At 39.2% G+C, this 26,383-nt stretch overlaps 1 protein-coding gene across 1 annotated transcript in view; it reads left to right on the forward strand.

Annotated features, from left to right (window-relative positions):
- LOC109226058 (RNA-directed DNA polymerase homolog) overlaps window positions 296-26,383 on the forward strand; it is a gene marked incomplete at its 5' end in the record, with an annotated part of 40,027 nt that continues 13,939 nt past the window's right edge. Inside the window, one exon of the mRNA XM_019390862.1 lies at window positions 296-428. Coding sequence (XP_019246407.1) covers window positions 296-428 — 133 coding nt within the window. The remainder of the gene's footprint in view (window positions 429-26,383) is intronic.

Consider the following 26,383-nt stretch of genomic DNA (forward strand, 5'->3'; position numbering starts at 1 on the left):
ATGTGAGAGATGTCAGTGTTGACACCCCTTCTATTGATTCAGTTCCAGTGGTACGGGATTATCCCGATGTGTTTCCAGCTGATCTTCCGGGCATGCCGCCCGATAGAGACATTGATTTTGGCATTGATCTGTTGCCGGGCACTCAGCCCATTTCCATTCCTCCGTATCGTATGGCTCCTCCTGAGTTGAAGAGTTGAAGGATCAGTTAAAGGAATTACTTGGTAAGGGTTTTATTCGACCCAGTGTTTCACCGTGGGGTGCTCCTGTTTTGTTCGTGAAGAAGAAGGATGGTTCTATGCGCATGTGTATTGATTACCGCCAGCTGAATAAGGTTACAGTGAAGAACCGTTATCCTTTGCCTAGCATTGATGATCTGTTTGACCAGCTTCAGGGCGCACAGGTATTTTCTAAGATTGACTTGCGCTCAGGTTACCATCAGTTGAAGATACATGAGAAGAATTACCCTGTCCATGACCTCGAGTTAGCTGCTATTGTTCATGCCTTGAAGATCTGGCATTATTATTTGTACGGCGTGCCTTGTGAGATCTATACCGATCATCGGAGTTTACAGCATATACTCAAGCAAAAGGATCTTAATATGCGTCAGAGGAGGTGGTTAGAGCTGCTGAAGGATTATGACATCACTACCCTGTATCACTCGGGCAAGACCAATGTGGTGGCGGATGCCTTGAGTCGCCGGGCAGAGAGTTTGGGGAGTTTGGCATACTTACCAGCTTCAGAGAGGCCTATGGCGATGGATGTTCAGGCCTTAGCCAGCCAGTTCGTGAGATTGGACCTTTCAGAGCCCAGTCGGGTTCTAACTTGTGTGGTTTCCCGGTCCTCCTTATTTGATCGTATCAGGAAGCGGCAGTATGATGACCCTCATTTGCTTGTCCTTCAGGACAAGGTTCAGTGTGGAGATGCCAGAGATGTGACCATTGGAGATGACGGGGTATTGAGGATGCAAGGCCGAATTTGTGTGCCCAATGTTGATGGTCTTCGAGAGTTGATTCTAGCAGAGGCCCATAGTTTGCGGTATTCTATCCATCCGGGTGCCGCGAAGATGTATTAGGACTTGTGGCAGCACTACTGGTGGAGGCGGATGAAGAAGGATATAGTTGGTTATGTGTCTAGATGCCTCAACTGCCAGCAGGTGAAGTATGAGCACCAGTGCCCGAGTGGGTTGCTTCAGCAGATAGAGATTTCGGAGTGGAAGTGGGAGCGCATCACCATGGATTTCGTGTCAGGACTCCCACGGACCTTGAAGAAGTTGGATGCCATTTGGGTCATTGTGGATCGGCTGACCAAGTCCGCTCATTTCATCCCTGTGTGTACCACTTATTCATCGGAGCGGTTGGCGGAGATTTATATCCGGGAGATTGTCCGTCTGCATGGTATTCCAGTTTCTATCATTTCGGACAGAGGTACCCAGTTCACATCGCGGTTCTGGAGAGCCGTGCAGCAGGAGTTAGGCACTCGGGTGGAGTTGAGCACAACATTTCACCCCAGACGGACGGACAGTCTGAGCGCACTATTCAGATTCTTGAGGATATGCTCCGTGCGTGTGTGATTAAGTTTGGAGGGCCTTGGGATCATTTCTTGCCACTGGCGGAGTTTGCTTACAACAATAGTTATCAGTCTAGCATTCAGATGGCGCTGTATGAGGCTTTATATGGTAGGAGGTATAGATCTCCGGTGCGCTGGTTCGAGCCGGGTGAGGCCAGGCTATTGGGCACAGAGTTGGTTCAGGATGCATTGGAGAAGGTTAAGACGATTCAGGATAGACTCCGTACAGCCCAGTCCAAACAGAAGAGTTACGCGGACAGGAAGGTTCATGATCTTTCATATATGGTTGGTGAGCGGGTTCTGCTTCGGGTTTCGCCTATGAAAGGCGTCATGGGGTTTGGGAAGAAAGGAAAGTTGACTCCGAGGTTTATTGGCCCTTTTGAGATCTTGCGGCGAGTTGGGGAGGTTGCCTATGAGCTTGCCTTGCCTCCCAGTTTGGCTGGAGTTCACCCGGTATTTCATATTTCGATGCTCCGGAGGCATCACGGCGATCCGTCTCACGTGTTGGATTTCAGTTTAGTCCAGTTGGATAAGGACCTATCCTATGTTGAGGAGCCAGTGGCTATATTGGACAGACAGATCAGAAAGTTGAGGTCAAAGAACATTGCTTCAGTGAAGGTTCAGTGGCAGGGTCAGCCGGTCGAGGAGGCGACTTGGGAGACCGAGCAGGATATGCGCAGCCAGTACCCTCATCTTTTCACTACTTCAGGTATGTTCTCTATGCTCGTTCGAGGACGAACGAATGTTTAAGTGTAGGAGCATGTATCGACCCGGCCGGTCGTTTTTGGAATTTACGCCCCGATCCCCCCTTAACTGCATCCCCTAAGTTCGTTTCTACTATTTTGGTTTGCCGGGACGTTCGGTGTTAGGATTCGGAGTGTTTTGGGACACTTAGTCCCTAAATGAGAGCTTAAGTGTTGAAAAATGGTCCGTAATCGGAACAGTGTGAAGACGACCTCGGAATGGAAATCTGATGGTTCCGTTAGCTCCGTTAGGTGATTTCGGGGTTGGGAACGTGTTCGGAATGAATTTTGGAAGTCCGTAGCTCATTTAGGCTTAAAATGCCAAAGTTTGTATTTTTGAAGTTTCCGGTCCGATAGTGAGTCTTTGATCCGAGGGTCGAAATGGAATTCCGGAAGTTGCAGTAGCTCCGTCATGTCATTTGGGATGTGTGTGCAAAATTTTAGGTCATTCGGACGTATTTTGGTTAGGTTTTTGATCGAAAGCGTATTTGGAAGAAATTTGAAGTTCTTAGGCTTGAATCATTGATTAAATCGGGTTTCCGGTGTTGTTTTAGGTGTTTTAAGGATTGGTACAAGTTCGGATATGGTTTTAGGTGGTATTGGTGCTTTTGGTTGAGGTCCCGGGGGCCTCGGGATGATTTCGGGTGGTTAACGGAGGAAATTTCTAAGTTTGCAGCAGCTGGTATTTTTGTTCCTTCTGGTATTTCCGCTTCTGTGGCTTGGGAACTGCAGAAGCGGAGCCGCAGAAGCGAGTTTGGTCCCCCCCCTCAGGAACCGCAGAAGCGGTTGATTTTCCGCCTAAGCGGTACCGCAGAAACGGTTATTTATCCGCAGAGGCGGAGATCTGGCCTTTTAAAAGAAGCCGCAGAAGCGGCCAGTGTTTCGCATAGGCAGGACCGCAGAAGCAGTCCCTAGACCGCAGAAGCGGTATTCACTGTGCAGATATAGAAATTCGAGGGTTTTAATTTCATAAGTTGAAAAAAATCAATTGAGAGCTCGGTTTAAGGCGATTTTGAGTGGGTTTCGAAGAGAAGATCACCGGGTAACGTTTCTTTGGTCCCTTTTTGTTATATTTCATCATTATATAGTTAAATACATCATTGGAATTCTTTTAGGATCAAAAATTGGATAATTTGGGGTAAAACTTCATTGCCTAAACTATTGAGTTTTGAGTGGGCATTTGACCTCCGAATTGGGAGACTCTTATATGGTTAGACTCGTGAGAGTACGAAGGTTCTAAAAATGTGAAAATTATTCGATTCCGAGACGTTGGCTTGAGGGGCGTTTTGGTCATCTTACCTATTTTTGCGCCCTAGCTTTAAATTTATTAGCGGAATCAGTTGTTTGCAATATTATTTACGATATGTAACTGAATTGAATAGATTTGGGCCATTTGGAGTCGGATACTCGTGGCAAGAGCGTGGTTTCTAGTTGATATTGAGCTGGTTCGAGGTAAGTGGCTTGTCTAACCTTGTGTGGGGGACCTTTCCCCTTAGGATTGTTCTTGATATTTGAGTGCCTTGTACGTGAGGTGACGAGCGCGTACTTGAGTCGATCGATGAAAATCCGGTTTTTACTTAAATTATTGAGATTTAGTTTCTTTCTTACTTGCCTTACTCTACTTGAATTTATAACTTGTGCTAGATTAGGAAAAACATGTTTAGCTTACTTGACTGCCTAGTTGCTTAAGTTGTTTTGACTGTTCTACGTGAAGCATGCTCGGCTAGTTCTATCTGTGTTTGTATTTCGTACTTCATTTCTTGGTATATTTTTGGCTGTGGTTGCGAATTTACATTGGGACTACGGATGTGGGATTCCGGTAGCTCCCCCCCCCTTGTCTGTTTACTTTGGGACTGCGGATTAGATTCCCGATAGATCCCCCTGCACATTTACCTTGGGACTGCGGGTTAGATTTCCGATAGATCCCTCTGCACATTTACTTTAGGACTGCGGGTTAGATTCCCGATAGATCCCCCTACACATTGATAGCTGGACTACGAGACGGTATCCTGGGAGATCCTCATTGTTACCATTGGTAATGAGCTATACTTATTCTGTGTTTGCTCCGTTCTTTGTGTATTTGTTATTGCTTTGTTTAGTCTGTCTTATTCCACTGCTGTACTCACTGTCACTGCCTATTTTCATACTGTTGATTTATATTATATTGTTTAACCTCAGTAGGGCCCTGACCTTCCTCGTCACTACCCAACCGAGGTTAGGCTTGGCACTTACTGAGTACCGCTATGGTGTACTCATGCCCTTCCTACGCATGTTTTTCATGTGCAGATCCAGGTACCTCTACTCAGGCGCACTATCCTTGAGGCGAGGAGATACGTGGAGACTTCGAGGTATATCTGCCGCGTCCGCAGACCAAGAGTCTCTGTTTTGTTCCAGCTTTAGTATCTAGTTTATCCCTTTTCCCTCAGTTGTTTAGATATTCTGGAGTTAGAGCAGCGTACTATGTTTCCGTTAGCCTGTGGTTCCCGTGAGTTTCCGGGTTTTGGGATTGAGTTGTAGACTTCCGCATTTCTTTTGAGTTGTATAGGCCGAGCGGCCTTATATGCAGTTATTATTTTGATATGTTCAGTTCTAATTAATTATTTCGCAAGTTAGGTTGTTATTTCCGCATTGTTAGGCTTACCAAGTTATAGGGACTAGGTGCCATCACGACATGTTCACGTAGGGCGAACTGGGATCGTGACACTAGCTGCAACGTTTTGGGGGGGGGGGGGTGGGAGTGAATTATTAATCTTTATCCACTTATTAGTTAATTAGGTAATGTCCCGTTACCCGGTAATTAACCAATTACCCGCATAATTAAAGATTATTTCAAATTACTTAAAATTATATTTATTTTTAATATACTTTATACATCATACTACCGTGTTCATATGGTACCTTGCATGGTACTAGTCCATAATTATCGGGTATTATCGCTCGACCCGTATTTTATCCTAAATCGGCCACCTTCAACGAAACTCGTTTTCTTTAGTTCGTGTACTCTTTATCCTTCATGACACTTACTTATCGCTTGTTATAAATAACATAAATACGTTAACCTCTAGATAATCTCATCCCCGAGTTTACATTGATTAATTGAAGAAAAAACTTTAACGTACGAAAACGCGAGATGTGACAGTTTAGTCTACGTATGCTACATGGTTATTATCATATCTATTTCACACTATCATATTTTTATTATTATTAATATTTTGATTTAAATTGTTAAAACTGGTTATATTATTAGATAATGTTGGCTTTCCTGGCAAGTAAAATATTAGGCTCCATCACGGCCCCGAGGTTGAGATTATGGGTCGTGATACGGGATTTTGGTCCGCAAATGCAGAAGCTGCTGGGCTGAATATATATTTCGAGGGTTTGGTTATTTTTCATTATTTAGAATTTTGGAGCTCGGCTAGAGGCAATTTTTGGAGGGGTTTTCACTATAACTTAAGGGGTAAATAATCTGTACTTGATTTTAATGTTAGATCTTATTCCCCATGGATTATTACATCTAGATTATGTGATTTAAAGGAGAAATTTTGGGGGGTTTTGCTATAGTTTTTGTAAAGTAAAAATTGGTGATTTGGGAGTCGATTTAAGGTCAGATTTGAGTGAAACACATATATTTGGACTCGTATTGGAATGGGTGTACGAGATTTGTAACTTTTGTCGGAATCTGGGTGCGGGCTCGAGGTTAACCTTTTGGATTGACTTTGTATATTTGTTTAAAGATAAAAACTTTATTGTTTGGTGTTGTTTCCTATGGCCTTATTTAACGTTATTGAGTTGTTTTTGATTAGATTCAAACTGTTCGGAGGTCGAAGTCGCGCGGGAAGGGATTTCTAGAGTATTGATTTTTCTTGCTAGAGATAAGTATCTTACCTAAACTTGGTTGAGTCACTAGTTTCCTGAGGTGTTGGTGATGGCTACGTGCTATGGGTGGCGTACATGTGAGGGGTTGATTCCATGTGCGTGTATCGGAGTATTATTCATGCTCGGAGTAGTTCTTAGGCTATGATATACCTTGAATTTATTGTTAAGCTTCATGCTATTGTGCTTCTTATGTATGTACCCCTTTGTGAGCTAATTGAATCATGATTGAGGTTACATATACGTTAATTCCCTGATTGAACATGATAATTTCCTACTTTCGTGATGTAATTACCTAATTTGAGCTAATGTAGTACACTTCTCACATGCATACACCTTAGCATGTCACTTATACCAGTCCATGAGAGTGTAATTTGATATCAATTTTTCATGTAAATGTATTCTTGTATATTCTTTCTGTGTGATATGGAATGGGTTGATAGCACGTGAGTGGTTCGTGCAATTTTTATATATGGCACGTGAGTTGTCCGTGCATCGTGTGGATAAGGATCAATCCCCCTAGGGTCACTCTCTCATGTTTCTCTCTTGATGGTGTATGCGCAGTATGAGGGAAAACTGATCAGTGTTTGGTTTGGTTATTGCATCTCTTCTCTACTTGCAATTTCCTTGGATGTCGACATGTTTTATTTGCATATCTTCTCTGTATCCTAAATATGGAATGTATACATACCTCGTTGTGCATACTACAAGAAAATAGGCCTGTAGCGAGGGGAAATCTGGTCGTTACAAGTCCAAATTCAGTCGTTATAATTCGTTAACGACAAAAAAAAAATCCAGTCGTCACCGGTCGCTAAAAGCCCCGACGTTAAAATTTAACGACCGGAGACAACAACTAAATTAGTTATTTCAAGTGCTTTTAGCTACCGTTATTCCCTTCGTTAGTTGTACAACTACTTTTAAGAATCAAATTTAAATTAGATAAATAGAAAGAATTATTTATATGATTTCATACCAACACTCAAAAATAAACGAAATACTTGATATCTTTGTTAATACAAAGAACTGAAGTATCATATTTACCGAAAACCAATCTGAGTTGTATGACACCTTTTTTAATAATTCCTACAAGAGAAACATAAAATTGCAGCATATGTACAATGTCTTTAAACCATCCCTAACAAAACATAAGCCTCTTATGCTACAACTTGCTTTACACGTTCTTCAAGGATAGGTTGTTCGGACTTCAAATGTTTGATCTATTAACATAACAAATGTATGCCGGTTTAGTAACTAAGAATAAACTAAAGAAAAAAAATCTGACGTATGCCAGTTTAATAAAGAAAGATCATATCTGTTAACATAACAAATTAAATTATTTTTCGTAATAAGTGCACACTTAAATAGCCAAGATGCCACAAAAAAATTTCAAAACCCACAGCAGAAGATAGCCGAGAGAAACAAATAAATGTAAGCCGATTAATAGAATTGACATAATAGATGCATATCATTTGTAGGTGGCAATCAAACTTTGTCATACTATTACATCTAATCCAAGCAGTTCTAACTGTAATGACACTGAAGCTTGCTTGTGAAGGTGGAGTTAAAAATTAGCTAAATTCAAAGTGATATTGAATCACTGCAGAATTACGAGCAATCCAAGAAAAATCAATCAAATATTGCACTTGAGACATACCGACACAGTCAATTATGTTCTTGAGATATATAACAATTTGCGGATTGCAGTATAAGACATTCTGATCAAAAGTATCCACAAAAATGCACTCAATCAATATGTTCTTGAGATATATAACAATTTACAGGTTGCAGAGGCTCGTTGAATTTGCCTTTAGATGTTCCAATTCAGAGAATAAACTAAGAAGCTCCTACTGCCTATTAGCAGGGAGTTTACATTTGTGTAATGGACAATATGTTGGAGTAAGAAAATTTTTGATCTTTCAAAACAATTTAGAGAACTGAGTTTCTATTTAGAAGTGCATTTTATCTTTATTTCCAGAACATGCCATTAGTTTATACTTTCTGTTTTTTTTTCCAGGAAAGTTTTTTTGTTTCCATATACACAAGTTGGCTAAATGGACCACATCTTTGGAGCATTTTTACATTTCAGAAGCCTAATATTGTAATCATCTACTCATTTTTCTTGTGTGATTGCTCCAGAGAAAGGATAAAAAGTATTCATGGTAATCTTTCCTCAAGCACTTCAAGCCTTGATGGTGTTTATCTTTCTTTCTTATCTTTCTTTACAAGTGTGCAAGTCAAAAGGGTAAGCATTGTCCCAATAATACTCGTTATGTTAATGACAAACATATCTGCAAATTTATAGTTATTTAAATGGAGCCTACCATTATGGATGAAATGAGAACTAAGGCATACAAGCAAACTCTGTCATCCTAAACAACAAGTTTCTCACAATGAGATGCTACTAACAATGTAGCGACGTAAAGTGAAATCTTTGTGTTTAACTTTCCATGTATTCAAATTTAAATACTTTCACATAAAGTGAACTGAGCAGCTGCCGAGAAAATCTCCTTTAGCTTTTCTAAACTTCCCGATAACAGGATAATAAAGATTGTAACCTAACTACACATGTATTAAATATTTGAAACTTCATTCTTACTTAAATTCACTTGTTTCAATGACTATATATTTGTTCATTCATAAACCTTAATAACATAAAGAATAAAAATCCGCATGAGTATTGCAATAATTTTATCACAGAATACAAAATCTACTAACCTGCTAAATGATATATTGCTCACTTGAAGATGGTGATGAAGTCTGATCAAATACTGCACTTACAAGATGTGCGTATTTACTCTCTAACACATCATATTTACTCTCTAGTCCTTAGAGGCGTCCTTTTAGTGATTCATTTTCTTTTTCAGTAGCATCAACTTCTCTAATAATGCAACTTTCGAGGAGTTACAACCTTTTAACTCCTTAGCGGTTATCCCACCACCAAATCCAACAACATGACTCTTGCGTTGAGGTCCAAAGCACCTCTCTACAACCTCAATGTTTGTAAGAGAAGATTCAGATTACACCACTTCTTGGATTTTAACCTGTAAAATGAAAGATAATTTAATTAAAATATCGCAACAGAGTAAACAAATGATGTAAAATAAAATTTATCGATAAACATACATATTTTCATTGGTTTCAGGTTCAGCAAGCTTGGCGTCCTTCTTATGAGTCTCAAAAAAGATAGTTGCCACATCTGGTGGATTACCATCTTTACCTCCCTTGACATTAAAAATAAACAAGTTAAAGAAATCATTTTAACAAGGATGAGGTTTCTTAATAGTTTGCAAGATTTACTCACCAATTCATAAATGATCTCTCTAATTGGCTTACTACCCGTACGATGAGGCATACTCAACTTAGACCTATTGATCGAGTTTCTTGCACTTTTTTCCTAAATTGAGAACACATCAAAAATTTATGGTTAGCCACTTAATATAACAAGATGTTAATAAATAGCTATGAAATCATACCTTAAATTTTTCAATTAAAAAATGCTTCTTGACAGGCCATTCCCAATTACTCTTGTCTACCCCATTTGGCACATCTTTTAGAGCATCAAAAAATGGCTTAAACTTAATATTCTTGTGCAGCGATCCTCTCCAATTGTTCCATAACTTTCTTCTATTTTTCAAGACATGATCTCGTTGATCATTTATGTCATAACTGTCAAATTTGTCGTATAATATTCACAAGTATCAGTAAACATGGAACTTATCTTGGAAATTAGAAAATAAAAATCTAACCACCCGTGTGTATCAAAAAAGATGATAAATAGCTTATAAAGGTTATTATACGAGTTCTAATTGATAGAGAGGGCAGATTCTGTAAGGAAAATAGTGAAGGGATCATGAGTTTATATTCGGTTCTATTTAACAGCCAAAAGAAGGAAACTTATGCATAAATATACTTGCAATAGTCAAAATGAGAGGTTAGACGAATTTGGAGCAGCAAATATGCATGATTAAGAACTACTACTACAGTTAAGTTTCAAGGGAGGATGACAACAGCTCAACCTCATTTGAACATGTGGAGGTATATCTTATATTTAAATCCAATGTTTTATATATAACATCTTGCTCTTCTTGACAGTTTCTTTAGGTGTGAAGCATTCTAATAACTGAGATACTCTCTTTTACAACAGTTGATTTTGCTAGCCATGTTATCTTACCCTTGTGGAAGAATGTATATGCTAATGCTGAAGGAAATACTTTTTGTAGACAACAGGTGATACCGTGAAAAAGACAGTAGACAATACACAGGGGCGGTCCGACGAATTTTGTGGTCTAAAGCCAAACTTAATGAGGAGCCTTAACTTTTTAAATTTTTTTTATATTATTTATTTGAAGTCTATTTTTTTTAAATAACTTTTCTTAGATACAAAGTTATTAATGATTTTCTTGTAATCAATAACTCATAATAAGTATTTCTCAACTTACAATATAGCTAATCCATTTAACCTTTCTTATGACAGTGTTGTTCTTAGGTAAGATTTAATCTATTTTAATCTTAAAAACTTCTTTCCGCTGAAGCAACGTAACATGAGTTATTAACATTATTCCATAAGAAATTTAGGCTTTTGAAAAAGAATTAAATCTTTTTATTTGGTTAAATGTATCAATTAAACTGTTATCTTCTAATTGTATTACTTTCCTTAATACTTTTAATTCAGAAAATAAACTTAAACCATCATTATCGAATTTATTATTATGCTTTAAGGAACATTTAAGATGAAGATAATATTTTTTTAAATTTCCAACATCTAGTGATCTTTCCGCTGAAGCAACGGTAACATAAGTTATTAATATTATTCCAAAAGAAATTTAGGCATTTGAAAAAGTTAAATATTTTTATTTGGTTAAATATATCAATTAAACTGTTATCTTCTAATTGTACTATTTTCCTTAATAGTACAGTATTTTTTTTAATTTTCAACATCTAGTGATCTTAGTTTTTACTGCCAAATAGAAAACCAAAAATATTTTCATATGCTTTGAATTGTTCAAATCTATTTTCAAGTGAAAAAACAGCATTGTCTATTATGTATTAAGGTAATCAACTCTAAAGGACTCTTCGAAAGATTTTGAGATTTCATTATCAACATGCGCATCAAATTGTTACTTCCTATATATCACACGTTTCTTACGAAATTCGGGTTCGATATTCATTTCAAGTGCAATTTCCTTGGTAGAAATCAGAGCAGTTGCAAATCCTTCTTCTCTATATTTGTTAAAGAAATAAATCAAACTTTTTCACTTTACAGAACACTTTTTTTAACTTATACATTGTCTATTATATGTAACAAAAAATGGGGGCCTCCACAAATTATGGGGCCTAAAGCGGTTGCTTTACTTGCTTTATGGAAAGGACCGCCCCTGACAATACAGACACAAGCAAAGTGGGTTCAGATGTGAATAGATGAAAACAAAGCCGTGTCAAGGGACAAAATAATTCTGGTAGAGGGACGTGGTTCTCGAGTTAGTGATCAGACCAAGTCACAAGCAGTTCCCGTGTAAAATGGTCAGCTCGAGAACTTCTTACCCAAAAGGTGAGTTTTTCCTAGCATATATTTTAGGTTTGTTTTAGGATAATATCAGTATTAGTAGTTGATTGAGCTTGAAAAGATTAAGTGTAAAATATACTGCAAATGTTTCTCCAACACCATAGACAGGGCACATGGAAAGTTAACAAACAAAGACTAGAGAAGGTCCTGCTTTATCAATGTCAATTCTGAAATATTTAAGCTTAATATTAACAAGGGAGCGCTGGCGGCACTAACTTAATTTAACGCATCGGTCGTATTCTTGAATTTTGATTAAAGTGAGGAGGTGATGCTTTTCTGAGTACTGGACAAAGAATAGGAAGCTTTAGATCAGAATTAGTATTCACGCGAAATGTTCTAATATAGAGCAGAATCGATCTTGGAAGAGATTCATTAACAACTGTAAAAAGACAGATGCATAGCTACAATAAAATAGGAGTTTTAGTCAAGCTGAAGACTAAGCGTGGACACGATAAAAGAGTGGCGCTGTTCGGGGCAGACAATAAAGAAGGAAATGTGGTTTCTGTAACGACCCGACCGATCGTTTTGAGAAATAAGCTTCATTCAGCGCATAAGGTCTGGAAACAGCTTTAGAATATGAGTATCGACTCGCGCATGGTAAAATTTCGGTTTTCGGATGGTTTAGAGTCAAATTGGAAGAAGGAATCTAGTTTTGGAAGTTTGAACGGTGAAAAGTTGCCGGATTTGGACTTTTGGGTAAACGACCCCGGAATGGGTCGTGGATGATCTTCAACAGCCTTCGTATGGTGATTTTGGACTTAGGCGCGTTTCGGATTGTGTTTTGGAATTCCGTAGCTAATTTTAGGCTTGAAATGCCGAAGTTTGAAATTTTGAAGTTTCCGGTCCGATAGTGAGATTTTGACCGAAGGGTCGGAATGGAATTCCGGAAGTTGCAGTAGTTCCGTCATGTCATTTGGGATGTGTGTATAAAATTTCAGGTCATTCGGACATGGTTTGGTTAGGTTTTTGATCGAAATCGTATTTTGAGGAAAATTGGAGTTCTTAGGCTTAAATCCTTGATTCATTCGAGTTTCCGATGTCGTTTTAGGTGGTTTAAGGGTTGGTACAAGTTTTAATGAGATATTGGGTGTCGTTGGTGCTTTTGGTTGAGGTCCCGGGGGCCTCGGGTGTGTTTCGGATGGGCTACGGATCATTTTCTTCCATTTTGAACTGCTGAAGTTGCTGCTTCTAATATCCTTCTTCGCGATCGCCAAGATTCTCCCGCGATCCCGATGCCTTGCTGAAGACCACCTCAAAAACCTTCTTCGCGTTCGCATCTGTCTACTCGCGTTCGCGAAGCTCTGTTTAATTCTTCATCGCGTTCGCGTATAGCCATCCGTGATCGCGAAGGTCTATTTTCCCATGCTTCGCGATCGCGTCCCTAACCCTGCGTTCGCATAAGCCACCATCCCACTGCTCTTCGCGTTCGCATCCCTTTTCACGCGAATGCGATGTGTATTTCTGGGCATCCTTGAATTTCCTCTACGCGATCGAGACCCTTCTTCCGCGATCGCGATGAACAAATAACTAGGTAGACAGATTAAATCCCAAATTCGAGGGTTTCACCATTTTTATCACATTTAGACTTCTAGAGCTCGGTTCCTGGCGATTTTCGAAGGGATTTTCACCTGGGCGACTTGGGTAAGTGCTTCTCACTCGATTTAGACTAATTTTCATGAATCTCCTCTTAAATTCATCATTTAATTTCGGATTTTGAATGAAAAATTGATAAAACTTCTTAGGCCTAATTATTGAGTTTTGAATGGGTTTTTGACATCCGTTTTGAGAGATTTTTATATGGTTAGACTCGTGAGTATGAGGTTTCTAAAAATGTTAAATTCACCCGATTCCGAGACGTTGGTCTGAGGGGCATTTTGGTCATTTTACATAATTCCGCGTATTAGCCTCGAATTTAATTGTAGAAGCTATTACTTGAAGTGTTATTTACATTATGGAATTTAATTGAATAGATTTGGGCCATTTGGAGTCGAGTACTCGTGGCAAGAACGTGGTTTCTAGTTGATTTTGAGCCGGTTCTAGGTATGTATCTTGCCTAACCTTGTGTGGGGGACTTCCCCTTAGGATTTGAGTCTTCTCTGTTGATTGTAATCCGAGTACGCGAGGTGACGAGTGCGTGCTCGGACTTATTTGTGGAAACTTGGCCTTTTAGGATTCTTAATTCCTTATATTCACTGAGTATGAAGTTGTTCTTGATATGATTGAATTTCCTGTTATTAGTTTTCACCTCCACATGTTTTACATGGAATTAACTACTTTATGGTTTATTCTTATTGCCTAATTGACTCTTACATTTGTTTAACTGAAGATCTTTTCCTCTATTGTCGCTTTAACTTTCATAACTGTTTGTTTTATTGGAAATCATTATTATCACCCATGTAATTATTTAGTCTTAATTGAAATTGTTGTATATCCTTCGTAACCTGCCCAACCTTTGAAAGAAGAGTAGATATTCTATGTTTAAATGATATTTCCTTATTTGAAATTTACTTGACTCTTGTTAACTCTCTTATTGTTGAACTACATGCTATGGGGGTCGTTGCTTCATATTATTTTCTCCTTTGCTGAGTTGATTCACTCGCTGTGTTCTTGTGTATATATTGTCATTGTTGCTGCTGTACTTGGGGGTGTGATGCACGAGGTTTCTGCCGTGCGGTTATTGATATTATGATGCACGAGGTATCTGCCTTGCGGTTATTGATATTGTGATGCACGAGGTTTCTGCCGTGCGGTTATTGATATTGTGATGCACGAGGTTTCTGCCATGCTACTATTGATATTGTGATGCACGAGGTTTCTGCCGTGCGGGTATTGATATTGTGATGCACCAGGTTTCTCCCGTGCGGTTGTTGTTGTGGGGTCGTACGAGGTTTCTGTCGTGCTATTGCTACTATTGATATATTGCACATGCGGCGTAATAAGGCGAGATATGTATATATGCTTATGTGTGGGTTGCGCATGTGGTGAAATAAGGTGGGAACATTATGATGCATGTGTGGCGAAACAAGGCGGGCACTTATTATGTTATTATTTGCACGCGTGGCGGAACAAGGTAGGCTATGTCAGGGGTTGATTGTGAGTATTTGTGATGGCCTGAGGGAATTTCTGTTTTGTTCAAATGTTGTGACTGTGGTACGTTTACCTATATGAACTTTGTCTCGTGGGAGTTGTGAGGTGAGTTGTCAGTATGACCGTGAGGCTGATGAGGTCATGGGATGCTAGTGATTAGATTTCAGGTACTGGGACTCGTGAGTTGTAATTGTCCGAGATTCGGTAATTCGTGGTAATTGTTGGATAAGACCTGATTTGAACACCGTCGTAGGATCTGAGTTATTGTTTTGTTTTCCCTTTACTGTATTGTGACTTTATGATTTGGGATGAGTTTTTGCCCATCCTCATGTGTCATCATTCTTAATATTTGCGTTGTTACTTGTTGTTCTTTTCTCTTATTGTGATTGTAGCATTGTTGGTCATTTCGTACAGTCTTTACATAAATATATATATCATGTTCCGTTGTTCCTACCTTTGCACTGTTTATTAGATCGGTAGGTGTCTCGACTGTTCCTCGTCACTACTCCACCGAGGTTAGTCTTGGTACTTACAGGCAACCGCTGTGGTGTACTCATACTACTCTTCTGCACATTTTTGTTGTGCAGATCCAGATATTTTCCACTCAGTTCTATCATCCTTGGGAGGAGGCGTTCTGTAGAGACTTCGAGGTATATCTGCTACGTCCGCAGACCGAGGAGTCCCTTTCTATCTTCTGTAATAAGTATAAACCTTTCAGTATTATCCCTTGTTTAGGAGCTTCTTATGTATCTCATAGCTTGTGATTTGTGAGTTTCCGGGTTTTGGGAATTTTGTTAGCTTCGAGAGTTGTTATAGTATGTGCCAAGCGGCACCTTAAACACTGCTTAATTTTATTATTCTGGTTTTAGTTATTTCTTCTGCAGTTATTGTTTATATTCCGCATTGTTAGGCTTACCTAGTCATAGAGACTAGTTGCCGTCACGATGGTTCACGGAGGGCGAACCGGGGTCACGACAGTTTCTGACTTCATTGGAACTAGTAGTGGCATTACAACATAAACCAATTACTCTTACATAGGAAAAGTGAGAAATATAGCACTTCCAAAGAAAAAGACCATGCAATCAGAATAAGCGCCTATGAAATGGTACCACACAATGCAGAAGAAGCTATGAAAGCTACAGCTGCCAAACAGTCTTGTCAATATTGAAGTTTTAGTTTTTTGCCACTGCTAGACAAGACACCATAACATAGTTCAAAATAAACTTGTATACTAATTATCAGTTTCGATTTTCATGTTTTATTCCATTTAATAACATCAAAATAGTATCAAGGTAAGCCATCATAAGCTCCTCTCTGCAGATAAGCAGGTCAATAAAATCACAAATTCACATTCCATTTGCACAAACAAGGAAAACGCATAAGTTGTTAGAAATGGAGAAGGAAAAGGTACCACAATTGAAAACTGAAAGCTTAATGATGTAAGCTCACAAGTATTTCCTTTTCATTTGTGAAAGAAAAATAGAGAAGGAAAATCTAGAAAGTAATGCTTTAGACGGTGTTTGGATTGGCTTTTAAGCTGGTCAAATCAGCTTTTAAGCTCTTTTTAGCTTTTTTGAGTGTTTGGTAAAGTTAAAAAATGCTTAAAATAAGTTAAAAACTACTTAAAACAAGCCAAAAGCAATAAGCTGGGCAATTCCAACTTATTATTTTTTGGCTTAAAAGCTATTTCTGCTGAAAAATCACTTTTTTTAACTCAATCCAAACGGACTCTTAAATACATACAATAACAGCTACCCACATGTGTTGCAGCTTATATTCTTCGATGTCTGTCCATGAGTGTACACGTAATGGACACATATTACGATCACGAACCAATATACCTAAGTGTCGCGTAAATGAGGCATGACTCTTTCCAACAACCCGATTGTGGTAAAAAGTAATGCTCAACTTTTCTCCAACTTTGAGTCCTGCAGCATTTTTACACCTACTCGTTCATCTCACTTTTTTTGCCTTTTCAGATTCACATGGCCCTGCAAATTTCAATTTAAGTCAAATATAAAAAAGTTTTTGTACAATAACAAAAAAATATTATAGTTTAAAACAGTAAGATACTTATTTCACCTCTCTGAGTGCATTGCATCACTTCTTCGTGATGAGAAAAGGGAGCATCACCTTCCAATATTGGTTCAAAACCAGGAGGCGCAAAACTATCACTATAAGTTATCTTATTCTGATCAGAAGCTAATATACTAAAAGTTTTACTTTTGCCAATCTAACCTCTCTGTTCAACATTTACTCTTACAGATCCCAATACTCTAAAGCTTTGCCCTTGTCCCCTTGCTTAGCTACCAGGTGGAATGTACACAGGCTTCGCAGACTTTGAAGTTGATTCCCTTTTAGACGTCTGAGATTTTGATGTATTCATGTCAACCTAGTACAATAAAAAAAATGAGTATAGATGTATTCATGTCAACCTAGTATACAACACAAGATTTATATACATATATATTCAAAGTTAAAAATATTAGTATAGCAATGTAAATTAGTCAATCTTTACCAAAGAATATTAGTCAATCTACTTCAAAGATCATTTTTATAATCCATTTGAATAATTTCTCACCCGCAAAATTTAACTGGCCTATAATCCAAGTAATAGCCTTAGTATCCTTACAATAAAGGATAAATAAACATGTTAATTTTCTAAATCTAATATGAGGAGTACCAGAAGACAAGCCAAAAAGGGGACCATTATTTTAGGCTCTTTGAGCTTACGACATGAAATAGCATTTAATGGGGTCACCACTTATAATCCTAAAATCCATATGGGTTTCTTGACCTTGGCTGTAACTTGGTTAAAGGCCTATAAAAGAAAAACCAACAAAATTACAAATTAAGGCTTCAAATAAAAGACAAGAGTTTGTGGCAGATCAACTCTTGTACTAAACTAATCGAGAATGTAATGTTATCATCTATTAAGAGAATCGATTAATCGTAATTTTTAATTGAATTGGGATGGATCCAATTTTTTTAAAATGGTTGTTTACGCTAAAAACTCAAAAGAAAAGGATGAAGAGTCATAAGAAAGAGAGTAAAACAGGAAACGACATGTTTGAACCTTACCTGATGAGAAAAACTCGAAGATGAGCAGTTGTTGTCCACGGAGGTGACGAGCGTTGCAGTTTTATGAAATATGTGTTCAAAACATAGGTTTAATTCGCAGTTGAAGGTATGGGTATCTAACGGGCCGGGTCAGCTCGTTTCCGGACAGGCCCAGACCGGTTAAAACCAGAATCGGCCTGGACCGGTAGAAGGGGGCCGGGCAGGGCTGGGTTGAAGGGGTAAGGGGGTTGGTCCGTCTATTTAATTCCTACCGGTTAAACGGACCGATCAAACCCGGTCAACGGTTTTTACAGTTCAACTGGTTAACCGGCCCGGACCGGCATAACGGCTAACTTAATTTATTTATTTTTTTAATAATGGGGCCTTTGATTTTACTCTTTTTTCGTTAATTTACTTGTCGTTAAATGTAAACCTTTCAATTTGTAAGTTTGAATTTTGAAATAAATGTAGCACTTGCAATTTATAAGTGCAATTTTTTCCCCTCTTCATTGTATTTTTTATATTTTTACTTTATATTAATATAACTTACAATAGTTATACAAAAACAAAATACAAAAAAAAAAATTTAAAAATTACACTAACCCGGCCAGGCCCGACCCCTTGTACCCGTAACCCTTACGGTTCATTTTATATCCGGATGAAACCGAACCCGTTAAACCCGATAAGCCCCAACCCGTCACCGGCCCCTTGTACCCGTAACCCTTACGGTTCATTTTTTACCTGGATGAACCCAAACCCGTTAAACCCAGTAAGCCCCAACCCGTAACCGGCCTGGACCGCAACCCTTACGGTTCCTAAATTTTCCTACCTAGCCCGGTTCGGCCCACCCGTTAGACACCCTTGGTTGCAGGAGAAGTCTTAGGGTTTTTTTCCGTTTCATTTGGGGGGGAGGGGGGTTGGCGGAGGTGTGGGTTGGAAAAAAAGATGGAAAAATTAGTGCCACTTTTTTTTAATTGATTAATTAACGACAGACAATGTTATATTTTAAGGGCCGAATATTTTCCCCTCGTTAATATTGAGCAAAAAATTAGTTTCAACGATTGGAAAAATATTTGGTTGCTATAAGTACACTTATAACGACCGGATTTATGTCCCTTTGTTAAGAAGTGGTCGTTAAAAATCAAATTTCTTGTCTATATCTTGTTTTTTCTTATTAGTGAGAGCACGGTACACATATTCTCTATAAGTCTGCCTATGCATCCAGACTTGATAATAGATGCATATCTTCTCTATATGTTGGATTGTTAACTGATACAGAGCTTGGCACAGTATCTCTTGTGCACCGAGGTGACTTTATCTGCATTTTATGATATTATTATTGTGTACTTGTGAAATTTATGAACTGAGCAGGTTATTAGCGAGTATCATTGATAATTCTTGCCACTATTACCTCGTCGAGGTTACTTATGATACTTGTTGAGTACATGGGGCTGGTTGTACTCATACTACACTCTGCACTTAATTATGTAGATCCAGGTGTTAGACCGAGCCGAGAGCAGTTGTGATTGTTGCTATGAGTTGCGAAAAAACGAGGTAGAGCTGCATTACGACCGCATTCTTTGGCGTCTCTTTCCGTTTCAGTTGTTGTTATTATTCAGACAATATTTTTATTTTGTATTTCCAGACTTGTACTTCTACTTTAGAGCTTATGACTTTGTATTATTAGCTCTGGAGGATTTTATGTATTGACGCAGTTTATTTATGGCATTTGATTTTAGACTTCTACTATTTTCGTTAATTATGTATCTATTACACTTTTGTTATATTTAGCTTGTCTAGTAAGTGAGTTAGGTACCATCATGATCGGACGGTGGTTTTTGGGTATGTGACAAGCTAACTGCACAAATTCATGCTTCTTCCACTACTTATTGGAAAATTCTCCTCTCTACACCTTTATCACCAGTCCTTCACTGTCAGCATTGCTCTTCAACTACAGATCTATCAACAACGATCACTACAGATGTATCAACAACGATCAAAGAAAACACCTAGATCTCCGTCCTATCTCCACCATAACTCTGATCGCCTCATCCATCATCTCATAACCCAAATCAAATCAATCTTATGTGTTGAAAATGGATTCATATGACGAATCAAGGTTTACTAGTCGAGTTCCTATTGATAGTCAATTTTCTGATCGACTCCAGTTAAAGTATTTCTTCAATCTTCCTTCTTCTTTTTCGGATTAAAAAGGTATTTTGTAGTGATACGGTAGAATTGCTGGTTGTTATGGTAGTGGTGTAGCGGAGGATGTGTGAAAATAGGAGAATAGATTTTTTTAGGTGGTGTATGTATGTGTATATCCCCTCGATATCTGTATATATATTCCTTATATATCCGTGAAACTCCTTTATATCATGTATATATGGTATATGCCCATGAATTTTGTTTATGATATAAAAAAATATACGTATATAAATGTGATATACATTGTTATAGTTTCATTTTACCAGTCAATTTAAGTGTTAAATTTTGACTCTAGCCTAATCCAAATCATCTTCAATCTCCCTCAAATTTAATATATAGCCCCGTCCAAGTATTTTCAACAAATTTCAACTACATCCCATAAAAGAAACTACTAAAAAATGTTAAATTTTAAATTGAAGCTTCAAATGAGTCGTTAATGATGATATTACAGTTTATGATGGTGATAAAAACTATAAGAAGTTAATTTAGACGCTTGTGTACTATATTTGAATGGATTAGATACAAGAGGAGAGTGATATCCAAAATCTCTTGAAAGCTCCATGAAATTCCTACTTGAGCTTTTGTTATTTCGTTATTTTGGATTCCTTGGCTACCGATTGCCCATGTCACGATCCGGAATTCCCACCTTAGAGATCGTGATGGAGCCTAACATTTCACTTGCTAGGTAAGCCAACATTAGAGGATCTTTAAGCCAATCTTTAACTAATATCAATAAACAAAACAATTAAGCAGAAATAAGACTAAATCTGAGTGCGGAGTAACATAAAAGCCAAAAGTATCTAGTACAACCCGGATTTGGTATCACAATTCACGAGCCTCTAGAATCTCTACAAATAGGGCTTAAAATAAATACAACTGTCTTGAACGAAAGAACAGTAAAATAGGGAAAATAGAAGGGGACTTCAAGGTCTGCATACGCCAGCAGATCTACCTTGAGTCTCCAAAAGCAGGTTTCGAGCTGAAACGCCTCACGGACAGCTGGGACGCGTACCAAAATCTCCACAAGAAGTGCAAAGTGTAGTATGAGTACAACCGACCCCATGTCCTCCGTAAGCGTCGAGCCTAACCTTAACGAGGTAGTGACGAGGATATGACAAGACACCCACGTAATAAACCTATACGGACAGAAATATACGAGCAACATAACATCAAATAAAGAAGTAACAAGTACTATCGGGAGGGGACATGCGATAAGGCGTGCAAGATACAGTAGAAAAAAGCAGGAATGATAACAAGAGACAGTCAGTAAATCTTTAACCAACAAGATAAACAGAACATAATGAATAAAACTGCACGGCATCACCCTTCGTGCTTTTACTCTCAACCTCACTATGAAACAATAATAACGGCACGACATCACCCTTCCACCTTTTACTCTCAACCTCATTATGAAACAATAATAACGGCGCGGCATCACCCTTCATGTTTTTACTCTCAACCTCAGTATGAAACAATAATAATGGCATGTCATCACCCTTCGTTGTTTTACTCTCAACCTCACATGAAACAATAATAACGGCACAGCATCACCCTTCGTGCTTTTACTCTAAACCTAAATATGAAACAATAATAACGGCACGGCATCACCCTTCGTGCTTTTACTCTCAGCCTCACCAAGAAACAATTATAACGACACGACGTCACCCTTCGTGATTTTACTCTTACTCTAATCATAAATCAATAGATACGACACGGCATCACCCTTCGAGCATTAGCTCTCAAAATATGGCACAGTATCACCTTCGTGCATTAACACTCTCCCTTACAGTATCAAAATGAACATAAACAAAAGGGAGATAGGATAATCAAGAACAAGCCTTACGTCAACAATGGTTCCACAATACCAACCTCAACTTCAGAAACAATACTCAATTATCATTGATAGCCCATAAACACGGAGAGAACGATCAATTTAACAATTACTAGTCTAAGTATGGATATCATAATCAAATAAGGAAATAAATCACAAGAACCAAGTCCCACCTGCATGCTTTAACCCAACAACAGCGCATAAGTACTCGTCACCTCACATATACGTTGTTTACAACATTTAAATAGGTAGCAAGTAGACAAACAAGTCCTAATCCCTCAAGTAAAGGTTAACCACGATAATTATCTCGCTCTAAAGATCTAGTCAAAGCCCAATCACAGCTTTGCCTTTCAAACAAGCCTCCGAACCAACAAAATCTAGCAAATTACCAACCAAACGATTCAAATTAAGCCATAGGAACTACCCATGATTGCAAAAGATTCGATTTAGGTCATTATTGGAAAAGTCAACAAAAGTCAACTCACGGGCCCGATTGGTCCAAACCTGAAATTTGGACCAAAACCCGATTACCAATTCACCCCCAAGTCCGGTTATGTAATTTTTTTCGAAATCCGAGCTCAATTGGAGGTCTAAATCCCAATTTTATAAAAATCTCTAATTCTACCCAGACCCCCAATTTCCACCATGAAAATACTATATTTTAGGTTGAAATCTGATAAAATATAATGAAATATTGAAAGAAAATAGGTTAGAATCACTTATCAATGATTTGGGGAAGAAGGGCTCTTGGAAAATCGCCTCTAGGGTTTTCTTGTTTTGAAAATTTGAAGAATGAGAGAAATCCCGTCTAACTCCTATTTGTTCAGTTGTAGATGACGCATTTGCGACTAGGGGTCCGCTATTGCAAACCCCTGCAAATGTGAAAAAAATCTCGCAATTGCGAAGTCTCCGCACCTCTGCTTTCATTGCATTTGCGATGAAATGTTCGCAAATGCGAACTCTGGTCTCCCCGCAATTTGCTAACTCAGGCATTCTTTGCAAATGCGAAGAAGTTGCTCACAAATGGGAGCCTGACTGGATTTTGGAATGTTTGCAAATGCGAACATGATCTCGCAATTGGGAGATTTAAGACTACCACCAGAAACTAAAGAATACCAGTTGAGTTTTCTAAGTCCAAACCACTCTGTAGCCTATCCGAAACTCACCCGAGCCCTCGGGGCTCCAAACCAAACATGCACACAAGTCCAAAAACATCATACGAACTTGCTCGCGCGATCAAATTGCCAAAATAACACCTAAAACTACAAATTGAACACCAAATCAAATTAAATTTTCAAGAAAACTCATGAACTTCTATTTTAACAACCGGACGTCCAAATCACGTCAAACCAACTCCGTTTCTCACCAAATTCACAGACAAGTCATAAATATAGTAATAGACTTGTAAGGGGTTACGGAACCAAAATACGGACCTGATATCAATAAAATCAATCATTTGTCAAACTTCCAAAGTCATTAAGCCTTTAAACTTTCGAATTTCAACAAAAAGTGATAACTCGAGCTAGGACCTCCAAATTCATTTTAGGGCAGACGCCCAACTCCCGAATCACGGTACGGACTCATCGGGACCGTCAAAACACGGATCCAGGTCCGTTTACTCAAAACAGTGACTGAAGTCAACTCAAATGGATTTTAAGGCAAAATTTCATATTTTATCAATTTTTAACATAAAGCACTTCAGAAAAAACACCCAGACTGTGCATGCAAATCGAGGAAGGCTAAAATAAGATATTTGAGGCCTAGAAACACAGAATTAGGTTCTAAAACTCTAGATGATCTGTCGGTCATAATATTCTCCACCTCTAAAACAACCATTCATCCTCGAACGGACATAGAAAAGTACCTGGACTGGTGAAAAGGTGTGGATATCTACTCCGCATGTCCGACTCGGACTCCTAAGTAGCTGCCTCGACGGGCTGACCTCTCCACTGCACTCGAACTGAAGGATAACTCTTTCACCTCAACTGACGAACCTGCTGGGCTAGAATAGCCACTGGCTCCTCCTCATAAGTCAAATCCTTGTCCAACAGGATAGAGCTGAATTCTAACACATAGGACGGATCACAGTGATACTTCTGGAGCATGGACACATGGAATACTGGATGAACTGCTGACAAACTAGGTGGCAATGCGAGCCTGTAAGTCACCTCACCCACTCTCTCAAGAATCTCAAAAGGTTTGACATGCCTAGGGCTCAATTTGCCCTTCTTTCCGAACCTCATTACACCCTTCATGGGTGAAACCCGTAGCAATACCCTCTCTCCGATCATGAATGCAACATCACAAACTCTACGATCGGCATAACTCTTCTGCCTAGACTAAGCTTTTGGAAGCTGATCCTGAATAATCTTGACCTTATCCAAGGCATCCTATACCATATCTGTACCCAACAACCGAGCCTCCTCCGGCTCAAACCATCTGGAGAACATCAATTCCTCATGTATAATGCCTCATAGGGAGACATCTGAATGCTCGACTAGTAGATGTTATTGTACGCGAACTCTGCAAGGGACAAGAACTCATCCTAAGAACCTCTGAAGTCTATAACACAAGCGCGGAGCAAATCCTCCACTATTTGAATAGTGCGCTCGGACTATCCGTCCGTCTGAGGATGAAATGCTTTGCCCAACTCAACCTGTGTGTCCAACTTACGATGTACTACCCTCTAGAAGTGTGAGGGGAACTGCGTACCTTGATCAGAAATGATAGACACGGGCACACCGTAAAGACGGATGATCTCGAGGATGTAAATCTCAGCCAACTGCTCTGAAGAATAGGCAACTTCTACAGGAATGAAATGCACTGACTTGTTCAGTCTGTCCACAATAGCCCATACCGCATCGAACTTCCTCCGAGTCCATGAGAGTCCAACAATAAATCTATAGTGATACACTTCCACTTCCACTCAGGAATCTCTAACTTCTGAAGCAAACCACCAGGCCTCTGATGCTCATACTTTACTTGCTGACAATTTAGATATCGAGCTACATATGCAACTATATCCTTCTTCATCCTTCTCCACAAATAATGATGCTGCAAGTCCTGATACATCTTGGCAGCACCCGGATGAATAGAACATCAGGAACTGCGAGCCTCCTCAAGAATCAACTCACGAAGTCCATCTACATTAGGCACACAAATACGACCCTGCATCCTCAAACCTCCATCATCTCCAACACTAACCTGCTTGGAATCACCATGCCACATTATGTCCCTAAGTACAAGAAAATGAGGATCATCATACTTCCACTCCTTAATGCGCTCAAACAAGTAAGACCGAGCGACTGTACAAGCTAGAACATGAGTGGGCTCTGAAACATCCAACCTCACGAACTGATTGGCCAAAGCTTGAAAATCTAATGCAAGCAGTCTCTCACCGACTGGAATGTACGCAAGGCTGCCCATACTCACTTCCTTTCTGCTCAAGGCATCAGTCACCACATTGGCTTTCCCGGGATGATACAAGATGGTGATATCATAGTCTTTCAGTAGCTCCAACCACCTCCTCTGCCCCAAATTGAGCTCCTTTTGCTTGAACAAATACTGCAAGCTCCGATGATCCGTGAAGACCTCACACGACACGCCGTAAAGATAGTGCCTCCAAATCGTCAGTGCATGAACAATGGCTGCTACTTCTATGTCATAACAGGGTAATTCTTCTCATGAACCTTCAACTGCCGCGATGAAGATGCAATCACCCTGCCATCCTGGATCAGTACCACACCAAGTCCAATACGAGATGCATCACAATATACGGTATAAGATCCTGAACTTGTGTGCAACACCAACACTAGTGTCATAGTCAAAGCAATCTTGAGCTTTTCAAAGCTCGCCTCACACTCATCTGACCATCTGAACGGGAACCCTTCTGGGTCAACCTGGCCAACGAGGCTGCTATAGATGAAAACCCCTCCACAAACTGACGATAATAACCCGCCAAACCCAAGAAACTCCGGATCTCTGTAGCTGAAGTGGGCCTAGGCCAATTCTGAACTACCTCAATCTTCTTAGGATCCACTTGAATGCCCTCTACTGATACAACGTGCCCAAAGAAAGCGACTGAGTCCAACCAAACTCACATTTTGAAAACTTAGCATATAACTGGCTGTCTCTCAAAGTCTGAAGTACAATCCGAAGATGCTGCTCATGCTCCTCTTGACTGCGGGAGTAGATCAAGATATCATCAATAAAGACAATCACAAAGGAATCCAGATAAGGCTTGAGCACCCGGTTCATCAAATCCATAAATGCTACTGGGCATTTGTCAGCCCAAATGACATCACTAGAAACTCATAATGCCCATACCGAGTCCAAAAAGCTGTATTAGGGACATCGGATGCCCTAATCCTCAACTGATGGTAGCCAGACCTCAAATAAATCTTTGTAAACACCTTGGCACCCTAAAGCTGATCAAATAAGTCATCAATCATT

Source organism: Nicotiana attenuata, chromosome 5 (assembly GCF_001879085.1).
Source record: "Nicotiana attenuata strain UT chromosome 5, NIATTr2, whole genome shotgun sequence".
NCBI classification, from domain to species: Eukaryota; Viridiplantae; Streptophyta; class Magnoliopsida; order Solanales; family Solanaceae; genus Nicotiana; species Nicotiana attenuata.